We start from the raw sequence: 21205 nt of genomic DNA, 5'->3' as shown, positions 1-21205 counted from the left end.
AAAAAACAGCGCCCACCTGGCTTGCCGGGAATTGAGACGTCTAGCCGAGCGCAGGTACTCCAGATTCTTGTGATCCGTCCAGACGATGAATGGTTGTGCCGCTCCCTCCAACCAATGTCTCCACTCCTCCAGGGCCAGCTTGACGGCCAGAAGCTCCCGGTCCCCAATGTCATAGTTACACTCTGCTGGGGAGAGACGGCGAGAATAAAAGGCACACGGGTGCAGCTTACCGTCCAGCTGTTGAGACAGAACTGCCCCAACCCCGGAGTCCGACGCGTCCACCTCCACAACGAACTGCCGTGTAAGGTCCGGTTGCCGGAGTATGGGAGCAGTGGTGAACCTGTCCTTGAGCAGGGCGAAGGCTCGCTGAGCGGCAGAATCCCACTGGAAGGGAACTTTGGGAGAGGTGAGTTTAGTGAGAGGGAGAGCGATTCTGCTGAAATCGCGAATGAACCGTCTGTAAAAGTTGGCGAATCCCAAAAATGTTGCACTTGGCGGCGATCAGGAGGAGTAGGCCATTCCACCACAGCCCGCACTTTCTCCGGATCAGTCCGCAAGTCCCCCTTCTCGATAATGTGGCCCAGAAAACTCACTGATGCCACGTGGAAATCGCACTTCTCCCCCTTCACAAAGAGCCGGTTCTCCAGAAGGCGTAGCAGGACCTGCCGGACATGGACCTTGTGCTCCTCGAGTGTCTTAGAAAAGATCAAGATGTCATCCAAGTACACAAATACACAACGGTTAACAAAATCACGAAGGACATCATTAACCATCGCCTGAAACACTGCGGGGGCGTTAGTCAGCCCAAACGGCATCACGAGATACTCAAAGTGGCCCCGATGCGTATTGAACGCGGTCTTCCACTCATCCCCCTCCCTGATGCGCACCAGGTGGTAAGCGTTGCGCAGATCCAGCTTGGTAAAGACGGTCATGCCTTGAAGCAGTTCAAAGGCGGAGGAAAGCAACGGCAAAGGGTATTTGTTCTTAACAGTGATCTGATTAAGGCCCCGAAAGTCAATACACGGCCGCAGCGAACCATCCTTCTTATCCACGAAAAAAAACCCAGCCGCGATAGGGGAAGAGGAGGGGCGAATCAACCCTGCCGCCAGCGACTCCGAGATGTAACGCTCCATAGCATCCCTCTCAGGCCGGGAGAGGCTGTACAGGCGGCTAGACGGCAGCGGAGCTCCAGGAAGAAGATCGACGGCACAATCGTACGGGCGGTGCGGGGGAAGGGACCGCGCCCGATCCTTACAAAAAACATCCCGCAGATCATGATAAACCCGCGGAACCATCGAGAGGTCCGGGGCGTCCGACGGCGAGGCCGTGGGTGGGAGCGAAACGGGGGAAGCCGCAGCCCGGAGGCAGTTCATATGGCAGGCCACACTCCAACCTAGTACGGCACCCTTCTCCCAGTCGATATGCGGGTTGTGGAGGACAAGCCAGGGGTGACCCAGAACCAGCGGAGTGAGAGGAGCCTTAAACGAAAAAAACAAATCCTTTCTGCGTGATTGCCAGAGAGAGATAATGAAAGGAATTCAGAAACATGAGTGATGTCAGGCAGGCGCTGGCCCGACAGTGCGTGAACGCGGAGGGGGCGTGACAGAGGCTCCAAGGCGATGTTCAGTTTGGCGGCGAGTGAGGTGTCAATAAAGTTCTGCTCAGCCCCAGAGTCAATGAGAACGGAGAGAGAATGAGAAACAGTCCGAACACGCAGAGTAGCCGGCAAAACAAGTCTGGGGAGAGGGCTTTCACTCGACAGATCGCCCACCAGCACCCTCACGATCACTGGTGAGCGCGCCCTTTTGCCAGCGTTGGGCAGGAGGAGACAGAGTGGCCTTTACGGCTGCAATAAACGCACTCACCGGAGGCAAGACGGCGCTGGCGCTCCGCGGGCGACAGCCGTGAGCGCCCAAGCTGCATGGGCTCTTCCCCATCCCCGGTGTCGGCGTCACACGACCCATGGGCTGCAGTAGGGGTCCCACAAAAGTCCAGCGGGGCATGCCCCGAACGCGCGCGTGCGCTCGGATGTGCGCGCACCTGATCGTCCACCCGCATACACAAAACCAGAAGCGCATCCAGGGAGGAAGGCAGTTCACGGAGCATTAGTTCATTCTTTATTTCCTCATTAATATTAGTGAGCAATGCACTTTTAAGGGCCTCTTCCCCCCATTTCGCCTGTTCAGCCAAGGTAGAAAAGTCAATAGAAAAATCAGCCATGCTGCGTTTACCTTGTTTAAGCGCAAGCAAGCGCTGGCCGGCGGTGGCAGTTGTGGCTTTCCTGTCAAACACACCTTTAAACTTAGTAAGAAAGTCAGAAAAGGTGATGTCCGGCTCCGCCTGAAGCGCAGCTTGAGCCCAGGTTAGAGCACGGTCCTGGAGTAACTGGACGATATAAGCGATTTTCGCACCATCAGTAGAAAAGGCTTGCGGTTGCTGGCGAAACTGAAGGGCACACTGAGTGAGGAAACCAGCACATTTATCAATCTCTCCCGTGAAAGCCCTGGGAGTGGGGAGGAATCTGTCAACGTGAACAGGTGAGGGAGCAGGTGGCGCGACACTTACTGCTGGAGCTGGCGCCTCCGACGGAGGAGCGGCGACCAGTGGAGCGGCCGGTAGCAGTGTTAGCCGGGCCACGGCCTGTGTGAGGTTCGCGAGCTCTGCTCGAAGGTGAATGAACATCTGCTCGTGGCGTGCCAGCATCGCGGCCAAAGTGGCGAGGGTGGGAGTCGAGACCGCTGGATCTGCTGAATCCATTTCCGTGGCTGGATGATTCTGTCACGATCTGGTACAGGGATTCAAACGCAGAGCGGTAAGGTATCTCCAAGGTGTAGTTTATTTACAGTGCCAGTGCAATATATGTACAGTGAAGGGATCCAAAACTCCGGGGGAATCACAGGGTAACTCGTTCACGTCTTCTTCGCTCACACTCACACACGTTCCCGCAGCAGGGAGGTCGCAGGTCCCGGGGGGGGAGATCTGAGGCAGACGAGAAGGCAGGTCACCAACTAATCACAAATCACGAATATGAAGCACAAGAGCTGTGAGAACACTAACGTTAGGGGTATAATCATCCAGCGACGAGAGGATCTGTGTTCCAGCCTCAAATAGTGCTCCCGGTGATGATGGGTGAGTGTTGTCAGGTGTGTGTGTGGGCCAAGGGCAGGAGCCCACAGTGAGCTCCGCCCAGGCAGAGAGGGAGAGAACAGAAACAGCAATTGTAGCCTTGTGGGGCCGACCGGGCAGGCACGGAGACCATGACAATAAAGGAAACTGGTGCAGGGACTGAGACTTGGGGTGCAGATGAGGACATACGCTGATTCATACAAATTCTGAAGTATCTGTTGGACAAGTATGAAGAAAACCATTTGAGAGCAGTACCAGTAATGCCAACTCAGTTGTGTAGTCTGTTAATAAGAGAAGTATTAATACTATTAAAGGCTGCAGATAAGTCAACCAGGAGTAAAATCAAATGTTGAGCAAGTAAAGCTGCCGTCTGTGAAGGTTCTCAGTTATCCAGGTCATTGTAGTCTAAGGAGCTTGGAAAGAAAAGTGTCTGGACTTCTTTAAGTTGAAGACGTTTCACTTCTCATCCGAGAAGCTTCTTCAGTTCTGGGGTCAAATGGTGGAGAGTCCCAGATTTAAGCCCTGTGGGAGTGTCCTCCCAAGAGGGACAATGGACCCCCTAATGATCCTCTAACTAATCACACGAGCCAAGGTGTGAAAACGGATGTAGTTCAAAGTCAGCCAAGGAAATCACTCTATCATGTGATTTCCTGAGGTCGATGACAGAGATGACACAGGATGTGAGTGGGCGTTAAGGTGTCTGGAAATGGATCTCAGGGGGAAAGTGTACATGTAAAGGAAGCTTTTAAAACATGCGGTTCACAGGTCAGCAAAGATGCACAGAAAAGAAGATCAGACACCAACTAGGGAGGCTCTGAAAGACAAACGAAACAACATTGTTGTAGCCGGTGTATCGGAACTCCAGAGAGTCTTCTCCAAGCACGACATCCCAGTGTACTTCAGGCCCAGCAACACACTCAGACAAAAACTGGTTCATCCCAAAGACAAAACTCCTAAACACAAGCTTAACAATGTAGTGTATGCTGTAGAGTGTAGCGAGGAATACCCAGACCGCTACACTGGAGAGACCAAACAGCCACTTCATAAACGCATGGCACAACATAGAAGAGCCACCTCAACGGGACAAGACTCGGCTGTCCATCTGCATCTAAAGGACAAAGGTCACTCTTTTGAGGATGCCAATGTTCACATTTTGAACAGAGAAGACTGATGGTTTGAAAGAAGAGTGAAAGAAGCCATCTATGTTCACTGTGGCTTCTGTTCTGGACATGATTTCCTTGGCTGACTGTGAACTACACTGCCTCATGGCTTACGACACCAACTGTCTGCCATCTATAATCCAGTTCTGAGATCCCTTCCCAGATGCCTTAACGCCCACTCACATCCTGGGCCATCTGACCTCAGGAAATCACATGATAGGGTGGGGCCAGGTTTCACAATGAGCTCACCCGAAACCTTGGCTGACCCACACCCGTCTTCACACCTTGGCTCATGTGATTAGTTAGAGGCTCATTGAGGGGCGGGGGGGACCACCACACTCCCACAGGGCTTAAATCTGGGACTCTTCACCATTTGACCCCAGAACTGGAGAAGCTTCTCCAATGAGCAGTGTTGGGACTAACGCGTTATTAAGTAACGCGTTACAGTAACTACGTTATTATTGTGGTAACGAGCACGGTAACTAGTTATTATGCCAAAATCAGGAACGCGTTAGTCGTTACTGGGATTTAGATAGGGTCGTTACTCGTTACTTCGTGTGGTGGCTATCGCGGAGCTTCCACAGATTCAGTAACATTAGCAAGTGGTGGAGGCCAGCAGGTGGATGAAGGAAAAGGGACGCAGAAGGAAAAGAGACCCGAGGCGGCCGCCGGTCGAAGTGTGAACTGAACTTCAGGTAAGAAGTTATGACCTGCAGTCTCTCTGGGTCAGATATGAAGCAAGTTTAGGTGGAGTTTATTTTTGTTATTCTGACTTTTTCGTACTGCGTGCTAGCTAGCATGACGGAGTTTCTATACAGCTGGGTGGTGCTATGAAGTTAATGATGTTGAACTTTATTTTGTTCATAAGTTATTAGAGTTGCCAACCGTCCCGTCTGGTATTCAGAGAAAATATTACGCATTTCTTATTGAGGTGAAAAGGAACAGTTTGTCCCGTAATTCAGCTACAATGAAAAAGACACAAAGCTGGAGTTATTCTGTGTTTACGCTGCACAGCTGCCTCTCATTCTCCCCCCTCCCTCTCCTGTTTCTACTTCAATCATGAAACTGATCAATGATCAGCTGATCGGCTCTCTTGTTTGTTTATCGTCCACTTTGCGCCAGAAAGAGGAAACCAGCGGATGTCGCGCTAAACAACAGCAGCACGTTTAAGCTTGATCAGCTGTTGTTAGAATTTATTTAATATTAATTTCTAGTATCAGCTGATGTTTGCTGGAGCCACAGCTGTAAAGCTGCTGGTCATGATATGGTTTGGTTATCTGGTGAGACGGAAACATGAAGATGAAACCAGGAGATGTCCTTACTGAATCATCAGAGCTGTGATGGAGAAACAGGTTTACCTTTTAGGTGACATGAATGAGTTGAAGTTATGAACTGTTTCTGAGAGACAAATAACACCAGGATCCTTTTTTATGTAGCTGACAGCTGGTAACTGTGCAGGGGCGGGTCTAGCAAAGTGTTGCCAGGGGGCAGGTAGGACATTAACAGGGAGAGGGGGGCACAAAGAAATACTTTTCTTTCTTATTCTCATTCAAAATGTCTCGCTTTTAAAAAATAATTATCTGAATTAGGGCTGCCACGATTTGTCGACTAGTCACGATTACGTCGACTATCAAAATCGTCGACGACTGATTTAATAGTCGACGTGTCGTTTGAAGCTTTGTAAGATCGCAAAAGACGCAGGAATAATAGCAGGATTTAAGAGTGTAATAACGGACTGAAACAGAAGATGGCAGCACTGCATGTACAAGGATTCCAGCTGCCGTTAAACCCCGAAGAAGAAGAAGTAGCTGTGTCCCAGAATTCATAGCGCGGCCCAGCTTAGTTTCCAACAATGGCGGTAGCTAGTTAGTTTTAATATTACTCTTATTATTCTTTCTGGGTCACAAAATAAACGTTTAACATATTTTCAGGCGAGAATGTAGCTGTGTAAACCTCAAATATCGGCTCAGTTTATCAGGACACCACATATTTTCAAAAGCGCTCCGACGTTTTCGGAGACGTCTGTTACCCACTAGCTCGATAGCGAGCCGGGGGCTAGGTCACTAGCGCCGTGAGAACACCGGACTCCCGGCAAATTGTTTTCTTTCGCGACTCAGGTTAAATATATATGAGTCACTTAGATAAATTAAAAATGTTGTTGTTTGGCTTTTTTTTTTTTTTTTTTTAGTATTTTATTTGTTCCTGAGTAAATCGGTTTGGCTGAGATTAAAGTTATAGTTTTTACACAGCTGAATAAACGTCAAGCAGACAGCTGATTATCAGAAGTGTGAGATGCTGGAGAATATACCCCGGTGTCCTGTTATATTTTAGATAGCAAGGAGTTTATTAAACTTCACCGAAACAATCTGCAGATTTCATTAAAATTGAATAAACTATCATCTTGTCTTTATTTTTAGTTAGCACCTTAAAAGCTTAAAGCTGTAAGCTAATGATAGTTATATAAGCTGTAGTTTTACGTCCAGTGGATGATGATCTGATTAGTCGACTAATCGCAAAAATAATCGGTGACTAGTCGACTATCAAAATAATCGTTTGTGGCAGCCCTAATCTGAATCTTACAACAAACGATTGATAGATTGATGCATATATACCATCAGAACAGTGTACATCACTGTCACAACAGTGTTTGTTTTCATTCAAAGGCTTTATGATTTTTCCTATAATAGTGGGCTGGTCTCTAGTCAAAATGCCCGGGCTGATTTTTTTTTTTGTCCCAGTCCAGCCCTGTATGCAGCTCATCTGCAGTCTGGTGTTACCTACATCTTCCTATTCAGAAGGCAGAATTTCTGAGTTCTGAGTACAATCAAAGCACCACGACTGCAGTTTTTTAGTTGGATGTAAAAGGCGCACATGACGCTGTGACGTAGGCTAGAATCATGGCGGCGGTCAATGACGGTCCAGGCGTGGGATTTCTCTCGTGGAAATATGCACATTATCTTTTCCTTTCTATTGGTCGGTGGCACAGTGCACTGTGGCAAGTAAGCAAGCTAGAAGACTGGCAAAGTTATGGAAGCAACACATTAACAAGAGAATTCTGAGTAAAACCAAAGTTACGTTCCCTAGTAACTAGTTACTTTGAAAGTAACGAGTAACTTGAAGTAACTGAGTTACTTTTGAGAGAAGTAACTAGTAATGTAACTAAGTTACTATTTTAAAGTAACTTACCCAACACTGCCAATGAGAGGTGAAACGTCTTCAAGCAACTTAAAGAAGTCCAGATGCTTGTCTTTCCAAGCTCCTTAGACTAAGTAAAGCTGCTATTTGTATTTAGTAGTGTAACATTAACATTTATTAGTGATTATATTCATCACAGTTTCCTGAATCCTGATTTGATACCTTCAAATAATATTTTTAACCTGGTCAATAATCTATGTGTTAAAAAAATATTTAATGTATGTAAAGTGGTACATTTTTGCAAATCTAGAATATTTCCAGGATGTAATTGCTAACTTAACCATGCACTGTAAAAATGAAACCACGTAAATGCCAATATTCATTTATATGTGACACTTTGGACTTACAGTTTTTTGATGGCTGGACAACCAGTATATTAACAACTAAATGTACCTCATTAATGCATGGATTGTTACCCCTGACCTTACTATAAAAACTCCAAATGACTGTTAAAAAGCCCTTTTATCAGATTTCATATTTACAATCATGCAGTCATGAAAGAACAAACCAAAGTGGCTAAAATCTGCACAGGATTTTTTCTCGGTAAAATGTTTAATAAAATGTTCTCTGCGGTGGTCATTATAGTGGACAAAAAAACAACAATAATTTTTTGGGCACTGAGTTCATAACAAAAAGCACTGCTGATGTTTGTCTGTGGAAAGGGGAGAAAACCTGCAGTCTGTTATTCAAACTACATTAAAATGTTTGCTTTTCTTTTTTAGAACCCCGTATGTTTGATAAAAGATTAAAGAGAATGAGCGAATCTTTTCTATGGAGATGGAAAAGGGAAGTGGATACACTCCCTTCTAAAGACTCGAAGGAGGAAAAAGGTGGGAAGTACAAATATTTTTTATTTTTTATTTGTTGAACTCCATTTTAATATAGTTGAAAGTTTCATTATAATTATTTTTCTTATTTTCTTATTATTAATTATTATGTGCATATTGTACATGTGCAGCATTCATTTCACTCATTAGTAAGATTTGTTTAAATGTTAAGTAATAAATATCAAACATTTTTTGATCTGTTTATTTTGTTTCCCAACAAAACTTATTCAGGAACATTGGACATGTATTCAAATCGTTATAAAGGTCAGAGGTCCAAAGTTGCAGTAGGAAACATGTTATAATTAAAAGTGTTTTCCACAGTAAAATTGTGGAACAAAAACAAAAAAATAATGGCTATAAACGCTTCTTCTGACCTGTTTCATCTTTAGGGGTGAAAACTTGAGAAAGTATCAAAGCAGTTTAACAGAGCCTGGGCGATTCATCTATTAAATAGTGCTGATAATTAAAAACAATTTTTCTTTGTTTTTGTCCACCAGTGAAACCTACATTTTAGGAATACCTTGAAATGCAAGCCTTTTGTGAAGCCACTCAGCAACTGATAGACAGGGAGAAACATCTGTTTTGGGAGACAGCTGAGGCCAACAAGGAAGCAGTAGAAAAGCTTGCGGCAGAGCTCGCTCCTGTTTCCCTTATTACTCCTCTGAATATCTAAGCCCTGTGTTTTTCTTTGCCCTTTGTCACATCGTACCTCCTCATGTGTGTAAATCTCCATGTGTTTCTAGTTTCAGTGTAGCTCCTCATTTGTAGTTTCTTGGTGTAAGTTTTCTTTTCCCAGTGTTTTTGTTACTATTTTCCATTTTTCTAAATTTTGGTGTTTCTTGTGAGTTTACGCTTTTAACAATTTCCCCAGCAATAAAACTGCCACCTTTAGTTCATCCTTCATGTTTGAGTTCTGCACTTGGGTCCACCTCCTTCATGCCTGCCACAGCTACACATGACAATAATGGGCAAAAAGACAACATTTTTTTTTGACACTGAGTTCACAACAAAAAGCACTGCTGATGCTTGTCTGTGGAAAGTGAAGAAAACAAAAGACCAGAACTCATGTCTGCAGTCTGTTATTCAAACTTCATTAAACTGTGTGCTTTTTTCTTTCAGATCCCAATAATACTGTTAAGAGAGAGTTTTCTTTTAGACGGAAAGGACACGAGGATAGGCGCTCCTCGGTGGAAGGTGGGAAGTACAAATATTTTTTTATTTGTTGAATCCCATGTTAATATCCATGGCATAAGTTTAATTACAATTATTTTCATGATATTTAATTATGTGTATATAGTACATGTGCAGCATTCATTTCACTGTTTAGGAAGATTTGTTTAGATGTTTAGTGATAAATACCAAGAGAACCCCAGAGAGCCTGGGTGATTGAACTATAAAATAGTACTAATCTAAAAGAAATTCAAAGATTTGTCTTTGTTATTGTCCACCAGTGAAACCTACGTTTGAGGAATACCTTGAAATCCAAGCCTTTTGTGAGGCCACTCAGCAACTGATAGACAGGGAGAAACATCTGTTTTGGGAGACAGCTGAGGCTGAGGCCAACAAGGAAGCAGTAGAAAAGCTTGCTGCAGACCATAAAGCCCTTGAAGAGCGTGTATGGCAGATTCTGCAGAAGAGTCTTTCTCTCAGCACTGAGGAAGAGGTGTCTGCTTTGACATCTGCGGTGAAAGCCATCAACCTTGAGGAAGAGCAGGACCAGCTGTGGAAACAAAGATGCCAGACTCCACCAGCCTGGAGGCCCAGCGAGTGGAAGAAACACCATGATGAAGTGCTTCAAAAATTAGTAAATGGGCGTATGGATAATCCATCAAGCCCCATTGGTGATCCCGTGAACCAGTCATCTATAGAGGCAGAGATCCACTCCATGGGCAGGCAGCTGAAGGAGGACCTGCAGCAGGTGGTGGAGGTTGTGAAGAACTGCTACCCACCAGAGATGGACATCTGTAACTTTTATGCAAGACAGTACCATCAAACTTTCAGCGCAAGGCTCAAAAAGATTGCAGACTTTGTTCTGGATGACAAGGACTGCAGCTTCCTCCTGCGATGGGTGAAGGAGTTTTATCCAGAGTAAGCCACCAGTTCAATTATTGTTTGAAGCAGCATCTTTCTGTGACTAAACATGAGGATGTCTGTCAGTGTGAGGTCCTTCATTGTTTTTAGAAGAATAAATACCTGAGCAATTACAGATAGTGAATAATAATACAAATGTAACGGCTAATTTCTTGTTTTCTTAATGTGCAAAATAAAATGCCATTTTTATAGACTAAACACAACTTGGGGTGTTTATAGAAACTCATGTGTTATCTGCTCTGTGTACCAGAATCCTTGAAAAACCTGAGCTGGCCAGTAATATCAATACTGAAGCGCTGGGAAACCTGCTTCCTGACGAGTTACTGAAAGCTCTGGAGGAGCAGTACCTCAGCAAACAACAGGTAACACAGTGTATCTGAGGCGTGTATCCAGTTAATCAGTATGGTCTTTGCAGGGCTTAAAGTGAGATGTGTAAATGCAGCATCAAAGAGTTGCTGGTTTTAACGGATATTTTTTAGACATAATATTGTAGATGTAATTATTACTGTCAGTAATTAAATCTTTACACATGAAAGCAGTTTAAAAGTGACAACTGTGTGTTGTTGTGTGTTTAGAGCGACCTGATGATTTATATTGGCCGAGTATTGGATGAAGCAAAGAAAGAGTGGGATCAAGGAAAGGAGCCGACAAGAGATGATGGTTGCTACGCCAGTCCTGTGGCCTATGATGTCATCCAGGTACAGTTGCCGTAGAGTTGCTACAACTTGATATAAAAGAGGCTGAAATTGATGCTTTTATAAAAAGGTGTTAATATAAAGTGAAAGGCGTCACTTGTGGTGGTCAACTTCAAGGATTCTTATAGTGAGTCATGCGTTTGTTGACTTGTAATTGTTGACTGTAGTGACTCACCTGACACACTGCATCATGTTGAGGAGTGTTTATTGCAAATCATTTGCTTGTTGACAGGTACGGCACCCACTCCACCTGTTTTCCTGCTGGTCTCCAGCTCACACACGTCTCATCTTAGGTCTCTGGCTTCATTATTTACAAAGAGAGAAACCTCATTAGTTAAATCCCTGACACCTCAAGAGGGGTCCCTCCATCACCCTTGAGCTCACTGCTCCACTCCTCCCCTGCAGTTGAGCCAGGGACCTCACCACCGCCACATTGACCATTGTGAGAGGCTTTGAATACATTGCTATATCAGAACTGTGCAATAAAATTGTTGTGGTGAAGTAATGACATAGCATTGTTTTGATTATAGGAGAACAAAATGTGCAAAATGACATTTACTCTGTTATCCACTTTAGAACTTTCCAAAGAAGTGCAGACAAATATTTTCCAGCCTGCTGCACATATTAACCAAACTGAAAAAGACTTTGAGAAACTTTGAGAAAAAGATTTACAAACAAGGAAGACAATTATTTTTGTTTGGGTCATTTATAGAAACGTATTTACTGTCGGATCAGAGTCACAGTTTCAAACCCTCCCATGGTTCTGTAGTTTAATCACTTGGGTTTGTCACTAACATTGTAAAGCACTGGGTTTGGTTCCTGGTGTTTAACTGGATCTGAAAATGATGGAAGTGCATTGCTGTGTAAAGTGCTTTGAGAACTTAAAACTGCCACTGATTTGTCAATACATTTGTCTTCAGTTGATCAACGGCATGGTGACATCAGCACATATAACTGTAAGAGACCGACACAAAGCCCAGGAAATAACATCCAACCTGACAGACTTCATGCAGAGGTAACAAGGCTTCACAAGGCTGTCTTTTAAATATTTAAATTTGAAAATACATTTTAGTTTTATGTTTGGTAATAACAAGATAATAAAAGTGAAAGCTGTTCTTAATCTTCTGCAGGTATAAAGAGTTTCATGAAGACATCATAAGGCAGAACAAACCGCACAGCAAAGCTTTCATAAAGGCAAACCTCAGCTGTGTCGAACAGTTCAGGTATGTTTCTGATCCAGTTAGATGGAAATTCAGATTTTAACTTCATCATAAAAGGAGAATACTTCACTGTGAGCTAATGTGTCCTGTGTGGTCTGTCTAAAGGGACTTCTTTGAGAAGCACGATCTGTTCCCAGAGAATGTGCGGGAAAACTGTTTGCAGGTCCTGACTGAGATGAAACAGTCTGCCCACACTTATTTATTAACCCCTGTGCACAAGATCCTCAAAGTAAGTTCTTTACAACTGCAGATATCAATAATCCTCAGGATTAAATCCTAACATGTTTTAATCAAAGATTTTAAAACAATGTGTTATTTGTTCCCCACACAGCCACACTACCAGAAGGTGGGAACCAGTGACTGGCTGAAGAAGAACACGTTTGAGAAGCTGCTGAACAGCACTGAAGACCAGCTTCAAGAACTTCAGGGTTCCAGTCAGTCCTCTTACCAGGTAAAAGGAGGAAACTTTGTTTTGGATTGAATGGCCATTATTGCCTTCATTGCTAATGTTTAAGTAAAAGGATTATGATGTGCTCTGACTACTTATATACTTGGGCTAAATTCAGGAGCTGATTGGTCAGCTTCACCAGGAAGTGACAGTGGAATATGTCCAGAGGCTCCTGAAAGGAGAGGTCAAACTGAAGGACAAGGATCGTCAGCTGAAGGCTTACAAGACTGTGCAAGAAAATGCAGAGAGACTGCACGAGCTGTTTGCCAGAATGGTGAGACTCACCTTCACTGCACTTTTTAGCTGAGACATGAATAAAACCCAAAAGTGATCAGATTTCTGCTGAGCTCTGGAAAACATAAGAATAAGAATCAGCTGCATTTCACATTCATTTGGTTTGGAAGTTTTGACTAAAAGTTCTATAAAGTTCAAAAAGGAAGTCAGAGGAGTTGGCTAAAATGTCAGCCTCCAAGGATATAGAAGAAATGGAATGGAAAACCTGACTCATTCCTTAACCCTCTCGAGGCAGGCGTTGCTGATTTGCAACAGTTAAAAACTAACAACCTGATTACCCCACATACATATTTTATGAGTTTTTTTTACTCAGAAGTACCACTGCAGGACTTGGTTGTGCATTAGCAACAAAAAGTTTAATTTGAGCCTGAGAGGGTTAAGAACAAAGGTATTGACTCATAGAAAATGACGGACCAACAGTCAATATATAAGTTAGATGATGAGTGCCCTTGTCATAAAGATTTTTAAATTACAGATTTTTATCTGTAGCTAATAAATTAATATTTTATACAAACATTTTACATGGACTAAAACATGGTAGAAATGAAGGGAAAAAAACCATTTAAGGACAACTGGACTGTAGTTACAAATGTTTCAAAGATCTGACCATTGGTTGATGACTACATGGTGCATAAATAAAGACATTATTCATGAAACTGAAAGAACGTATCAAATACATCATCGATCTTGGGAAACCCCAGTGTAATAACTCCAGTTATGTTGATTACAGTTTGGGGAAACTTGCAGACTAAACTGACGTCACTGATTTGTCTTCACAGGGATCCAAACAAGACTGGTTAAAGGAAATCCTGACCAAGATTGCAGAAGTGCTAAAACTCCAAGATATTCCTGCCATACAGATGCAAATCGTTTCACTGGGATCTGCTTATCCCGACCTCAGGTAACTTTTGAATTGACTCAGACATTATTTACTTTAATACAAAAACAACTGCACTTTTTATCGATAGGTGAGGAGGAACAGCAAGTAGACTGAGCCAAACATCTCAGTTGGTTTCAGATGTTTCTTCTTAGCATTCATTGAAATTAAAATATGCTGGCATGAGAGAGCATTGTGTGCAGATGAAGTCAATGCTGTTAATTAGAGTGAAAAGAAAGATTTTCTTCCAAATGTGGCACCGGAAACCCAACTGTATAGACCTCTTATTTCTAACCTTAAAGGAAAAGGAAAAAGGGAATCAGGGGACATAAACACTGCTGTTGATAGCACTCACATATAGACTGTCTGTGTGTCTGAAAGCATCAGCACCACAGAAGTGTATGATTTCATGGGGAGTTATTTGGTAAAACTAGTGGAAACCTGGAATTCATGTACATCTAGGCACATATCAGTGTCACCAATACGAGTTCCAATTACTGTTGTATTTAAAACAGAAACTGACACATTTTCCACCTTCACTTTTTTCAGAAGTTTAAATAGGTGTGGTGATGTGTTACTGACAGCTATTAGGAAGAATGTGTGTCAGAGGCAGGAAACTGGTTACACACAGAAAAAGACGTGTCTGGAACACCTCACCCAGGAGATGCCCAGAACCGCCTCAACTGGCTCCTTTCAATATGGAGGAGCAGCGGCCGAACCTCTCACCCTATCTGTAAGGGAGAGGCCAGCCACCCTTCGGAGGAAGTTCATGTCCTCCACTTGTATCCGTGGTCTCGTTCTTTCAGTCACTACCCACAACTCGGGACCATAGGTGAAGGTGGGGTTGTAGATCAACCGTTAAATTGAGAGCTTCCCTTTTACACTCAGCTCTCTGCACCGCGACAGACCAGTGCAGTGTCTGCATCAATGCAGCCGCAGAACTAATCCATCTGTTGATCTCCCACTCCCTTCTCCATTCCCAGTATCTCAAGACCTCGAGATACTTAAACTCTTCTACTTGGGGCAGGAACTTGTACCGGACGTGGAGTGGACACTCCCCCCTTTTCCGGCTGACCTCAGATTTGGAAGTGCTGATTCTCATTCCCACTGCTTTGCACTCGGCTGCGAACTGTTCCAGTGAGAGGGCATTACCTGATAAAGCCAACAGAACCACATCATCTGCGAAAAGCAGAGATGAGATTTTGAGACAACCCAGGTGAAATCCTTCCGCCACTTGGCTATGCTTAGAAATTCTGTCCATAAAAATTATGAACAGAATCATTGACAAAGGGCAGCCCTGGCAGAGCCCATCACCCACCGACAACTAGTCCGATTTATTGCCGGCATTGCAGACCAAGCTCTTGCCACGGTTGTATAAGGATCGAATGGCCCATAGCAATGGGCCAAACACCCTATACTCCTGGAGTACCTCCCACAGGACACTCTGAGGGACACGGTCGAATGCTTTCTCCAAGTCCACAAAATACATGTAGACTGGTTGTGCAAACTCCCATTCACCCTTAAGTATCATTAAGAGGATAAAGAGCTGGTCCTGTATTCCACGATCAGGACGGAAACCGCATTGTTCCTCCTGTATCTGATGTTTGACGAATGGACGGACTCTCCTTTCCAGCACCCTACCATCCAGGGAGGCTGAGGAGTGTGATCCCCCTGTAGTTGGAACACACCCTCCGGTCCCCTTTCTTAAAGATGGGAACCACCATCCCAGTATGCCAATCCAAAGGTACCGCCATTCCTCCCAATCACGCCCCTCCAGGTCTCATTTTCATTGCCCACATGAGCATTGAAGTCTCCCAGTAGGACAACAGAGTCCCCAGGCAAGCATCATAAACATAATCATGAAATACATGATACACTTTTTTTAACCCTTTCTTCTTTGTGTCCCCAACAGTGAAAAACATGTCTCGGCTCTGCTCAAACTCAAAGCAAACCTCTCCAAAGCCGACAAGAAAACTATCAAAACCACAGTGCTGGACATACTGAAAGAAAGCCATACTAATGCTGAAACCCAGACGTTTTTCTCCAAAGTTGAAGTGATGAGCCGTTCATATCCTTTATGTATCTCATCATGCTGTGGATAAGATGAGTTGAATTCTAGTGCTTTCAGTCTGTCTGTAAAGATGTACAAAGTGGCTGTCATGGACAAGCCTGATTGTAATGTTACATGTACTATGCTAATAACAAACATCCCACTGTGTGTGTCCTCATGTGACCAGATTGCAGAAGACAGTCTTTCCTCTCTGCATTTTTGCATTTTGTGTTGTATTGTGACTCTCTCTTAAAACATCGTCACCATGTGGTCTGCTTCACTTGGAGGTAAACATAGTTTCATACAGAGATAAATGGGGCAGAGGAAATATGAATGTTAGTTCCAAATGCTTTTGATTGACTAATATATGCACCGTGGTGACAACAAAAAAGGCTGGCATGCACGTTTCACAAATGTGACGGTAATTTTGCATTTGATTTTTGCGCAGGGTAAAAATATTTAGTTTTTCTCCAAAGTTGAAGTGATGAGCTGTTCATTTGCTTTTCAGAATATCACTGACTGAGAGTTGGGTAGCAGAGTGTATTATCTATGAAGCGCCTTGAGGCGACTTTTGTTGTGATTTGGCGCTATATAAATACAATTGAATTGAATTGAATTATATTGTGTGATAGATTAGATGGCGTGAATTCTAGTGTTTTCAGTCTGTCTGTAAAGATGTTCAAGTGAATGCCATGGACAATTCTCCATGTCATTTTTCTTGTTGTCTGTTAGTGTTTGACACAGCAAGTATCAGCCTAAGTTTTTTTTTTTTCATTTAGTCATTTTTCATTTTTGGATGACCATCACTTATGTGGAAACACTTCCTCCTTGGACCTCAGACACTTATTCCATTTTCTACAGTCAAACTTTCTCCTAAATTCTTGTCTTAGAGCTGCAGGCTTCTCTCTTAAAACATCGTCACCATGTGCTCTGCTTCACTTGGAGGTAAACATAGTTTTGTACATAGAGAAATGGGGGTGAGGAAATGTGCATGTTGGTTCCAAATGCTTTTGATTTACTAGCATATGCACATTGGTGACATCAGAATAGTCTGGCACGCAACGTTTCACAAATCTAACAGTAATTTTTCGTGTGGACTTGTTTATGTATTAGTACATGAGGCCCATTGTCTCCACCATGTTTCACAGATAATGTGGTAGTGAAATGGATCACAAGCTGTTTCTCTTCTTCTCTTGACTTTCTCTTCCCATGTTTCTTAAGTTACAAGTTAATCTTGGTTTCAACTTTTCAAAGATGGCTTTTCAAAACCTGTGCGAGGTCTTTTAGATGTTTTCTGGCAAATCTAATCTGACCTTCTTGTTCTTCAGTTTAACCTCATGTTTGCACCTTGTTTTAAACCCTGTATATTTACAGGGTATATTTACTGTTATCATCCACTTTAGTTTTCTTCTTTGGTCTTTTGGACCTTTCAGTGTTGCTGAGCTGGTTGGAGCATTCATTCTTCTTATGAATAAATCAGATTGTTGATTCGGCCGTTTCTAATCAAGTTTTTCCTGTCTCAGATGGGTTTATTTTGATTTTTGGGTCTAATCACACCCTCTTTCACTGGCATTAACATCTCTTTAGACCTCATGACTACATTCCAGTGAAATAATATAAACTCCAGATCTTTTGTCTGCTTAAACTGTCATGGAAAAATCATGGAACTGACCTCACCTAATCATGAAAATACTTTATAATCAACTGTATAGTACAGGTAGCCTGCATTTAAACAAACAGTGTAAATTTGATTGAACTTAACCATCTTCATATGTAATTTATTTTCAATCAAATCATTTTGTAATTTTACAAAGAGTCAAACAGAGCATAAGCATGGTGTTACACTTAAATTTGCATTTAAGCATGAAAGAAGACATTTACAGTCTTATGCAACATTTAGCGATATTTGCAAGTTCTTTCTTTGGATAAAAAATACAAATTAATTGACTAAACACAAACTGAGTTAGCTTAAATTTAAAACATTCGTTCATCATAATACAACAACAAGTACTGTTGTTTTTATGCCATGGTGGACTCAGACACATGTACTTTACAGCGACATTTATGACCCTGGATAATAATAAATCTACTGGAAGTGCAGGGCCAGCTCAGTGTTTCCTATTTTCCTATTACTGTGTTAGATACTGCTGAAATCACAGAAACCATGTGTTGTAACAAAATGGATAAATAATACTCTGAAGCGCTGGAACATTGTTTCACATGTAACCTTTGGGTAAATAGTGAAGTTTTCATTTTGATATTATCCAGTAGTTTTGTAAGAATAGAACAGAATAGAATAGAATAAAATACTACAACATAAGTTACTGCTTTTTAAAAAAAATAATAAATACACAACCACTGAAAGAAGTCAGAATTTCTGCAACTTATGTTTCTTGGTTTGTGCAAGTTAGTACTGAATAATTCTTTATTCTTGTATATGTACCAGACGATAAATGGTAATATTGTGTTGACAGTAAAGTAACAAAACACACTGTTTAAAAATATTTCCTTTGTGCTGTGATGTTTTACACACTATTGTTTGACATCAGAAAAAGAAAAATGACATATTTCACATATTTCAGTGACATGTCAATCTCAAGGAAACCAGACATATAGCCGTCAAAGTCAATTAATTTCTCAGGTAAAAATATTTTAATGTGTATTATTGTTATTATTTATTTCTTTTGTATTTAGTATAAGTGGCTTAACCTGGTTTTTTTCCCAGTTTTTGTGATTGTAGCTAAGAAGATTTAAACATTGCTTTACTGAAATGCATATATGGTAATACCAATAAAAGGCCACTATATCCACTAAGCAATTGATTCACTGTTTTTTTAACCCTACTCCACTCACACTTAGTCACTTATTTCGATTTCAAATGTCTTCTTTTCCTGAATCGAATATCTGTAATGATGTGCATTAAAACAGCCCTTGGAAAAAAAAATATAAAGCTCAAATATTCAACTTTTTTTTTTACTCAAATAGGTATGGACAAACACTCAACCACTGCACCGGCAGTGTTTGGGCTGAAACAAATACAGCACACAGCCCCCTCTAGTGGACATAAATGTCCTGATATCATGTCGGATTTGGTTTTATTACAACTTGTTTACATTTACCTGCCTCCCCAGTATATAAGTGGTAACCAGCCTGAGTCAGATATTTTCTCTAACTTCTCCTAATGTTAAATATTGTACAGGCACTTTTCCTTCTTTACATCTTTAAGAAGGTAATACAGAGGGAAAAAGTACAACTCATCTGTTGCAGGAGTTTTTCTATCTGTTATGATACCTCTTGTTGTATATCATTCTTAAGCAGCCAATGCAACACAGCCATAGGTGAGCTCAGACCCTTTTTAGTGGTCCCATTAAAAAAAAAACATCCTTAAATTTAATCACAGCACCCCTAAAAGTAACTATAGTAATAGTTGGCTGGCATATCGCCAGTTGCCAGAAAAAGAGCTACTTTATTGATTCAGTTTGTTAAAGATTTCTATTCCTATTCTGTTTAAATTGGGTTTCAGTGTTTATTAACAGCACAGCTCCAGTTCCAGGTGACAGTAAGTTAAAAGGATGCTACCTGTCGACATCCAGCAGCAGCTTGTATTCAGTTTGAATACTGCTAGAAATTGGTATGGATCAATTTGTGCCTTTTATTAGTTTGTAAATTCTGTTTCACTGTTACTTTTAACTTTTGGGTGACCGCACAAGGTCTGAGAGAGGAGGACACAGAGGGAGAGAAAGAAACAGGTGAGACATGTACAGCTGTAGCTTCTGTTTTGGCCACAGTTAATGATAATTTTACATAACTAAGCTGTTTTATACTGATATCAAAAATGGATCCCCAACTGCTATTACAATAATGATCATCAGATTATAGTATTGTGCTTTTTGTAGTTGAATGCAGTGTTTGTGCTATTATCAGTGGAACGAGGGCGTGCGGAGGATGGAGAGAGAGGGCAGAGCGATTGTAGAAGAGCAGGAAGAATCAGGTGAGTAAATGGGCAGACGGTGAGGTTAGCCGGAAATGTTTTACCAAATAAGTTGACATGCATTTCATGGATACTGTGTGCTTTCCAGCAGCACACTTAAAAATATCTGTGGTTTTTCTTAAGAACGTACTAGCTAATATGAATAGTAGTGTTTGATGGGATTCAAATCATGGCCTAAACAAGATAGCTGAAACTGCATTGGCGTCACAGACTACAAATCTGCCCCCCACTCTTGGATTTAGGATAGATGATGATGCTCTGTGCTGAATCTGCAGAATGAAGGGAGGGTTTGTATGAATTTAAAAAAACTCTCTTACCATTTTGCTTCTTGGCAGTGAGATTTTCCACTTTGTTTATTGAATAATGGTACTTTAAGTGCTTAATGATTTGGTTGACCTCCATGTGTTTAAGAGATTGAAAAAAAGCTGTGCTCTCCTCACAAGTTGTTCTTTACTTTGGAAAACTCTGGTCAAAATGATTGAGACTAAAGTTTCCACCTTAAAGCTGTTTATTATATTTAAATCTGTGATTATTTATTATGAATTATTTTTAGACACTGCAATATGTCATCAGCTATTTAAGCTGTTTTTGAAGTTGACATTCTACTGAAATTGCAAATGTGGAAAGAGCTGACTACATTTGAAAGAAGTATATTCCATTAATATTAATTTTAGAGCACTAACCCTGGCATTGTGGCTGGGGGCTGAGGCCCTCTAAAGCTTCGTATCTAGATTCGCCCCTGAACACAGCCAAAGGCTATGCAAGAGAAATATTTAATGACGCGTCAGTTTGGGTCCTGAGTAAGTAAAGCTCCGTGGATAAGTGGTCCCAGTAGGGGAGACCGGGGATAGTTGTAACATTTTTGACGTTTCTGTCTGTAAATTGGAGCTCGTTTAAGGTAGTGGATTCAAAATGTAATGCAAAGTATTTACATGTGTTGGCTATTAAACAGTGCAGCTATTTTCTCTGCAGCACAATTACCCATTGCATGGTATGGTCTCAAACACAAAGAGTGAAATGTTACAATTAACCCCATAGTCTGAGTTAGTTGTAACATATCCTGGGGTAAAATGTAACACAATGAAATAACGGTACTAAGAAAACATTAACATGTAATCTTTTTTATTCAACACATGAATGCACTTACATCCATTTATGTAGCTGTGTGTGTGTGTGTGTGTGACAGAATGCAAAAATCAAGGTTTTGAACATATTCCAACCCCCCAAAAAA

General features: G+C 42.0%; 1 protein-coding gene across 1 annotated transcript; it reads left to right on the top strand.

Moving 5' to 3' along the window:
* Window positions 1-9649: 9649 nt before the first annotated feature.
* On the top strand, window positions 9650-18032 carry LOC106674639 (tumor necrosis factor alpha-induced protein 2-like). Its single transcript, XM_024806300.2, has 11 exons — window positions 9650-9656; window positions 9760-10396; window positions 10650-10761; window positions 10975-11097; window positions 12015-12109; window positions 12225-12317; window positions 12420-12543; window positions 12646-12765; window positions 12881-13036; window positions 13836-13957; window positions 15846-18032. The coding sequence occupies exons 1-11, from the start codon at window positions 9650-9652 to the stop codon at window positions 16033-16035; spliced, it is 1779 nt and encodes a 592-aa protein (XP_024662068.2). The 3' UTR covers window positions 16036-18032.
* Window positions 18033-21205: the final 3173 nt, after the last annotated feature.

The sequence above is a fragment of the Maylandia zebra genome, linkage group LG19 (genome assembly GCF_041146795.1).
Source record: "Maylandia zebra isolate NMK-2024a linkage group LG19, Mzebra_GT3a, whole genome shotgun sequence".
NCBI lineage: Eukaryota > Metazoa > Chordata > Actinopteri > Cichliformes > Cichlidae > Maylandia > Maylandia zebra.
The sequence above is the reverse complement of the archived record's forward strand: the minus strand, read 5'-3'. Positions and strand labels throughout refer to the sequence as shown.

What these genes read in the sequence shown, in the direction of transcription:
- LOC106674639 (XM_024806300.2), top strand. An exon ending in AGCTGTGTCGAACAGTTCAG is followed by an intron (nt 12,318 to 12,419) that starts GTATGTTTCTGA and finishes GTCTGTCTAAAG; the next exon opens with GGACTTCTTTGAGAAGCACG. An exon ending in CCAGTCAGTCCTCTTACCAG is followed by an intron (nt 12,766 to 12,880) that starts GTAAAAGGAGGA and finishes GGCTAAATTCAG; the next exon opens with GAGCTGATTGGTCAGCTTCA.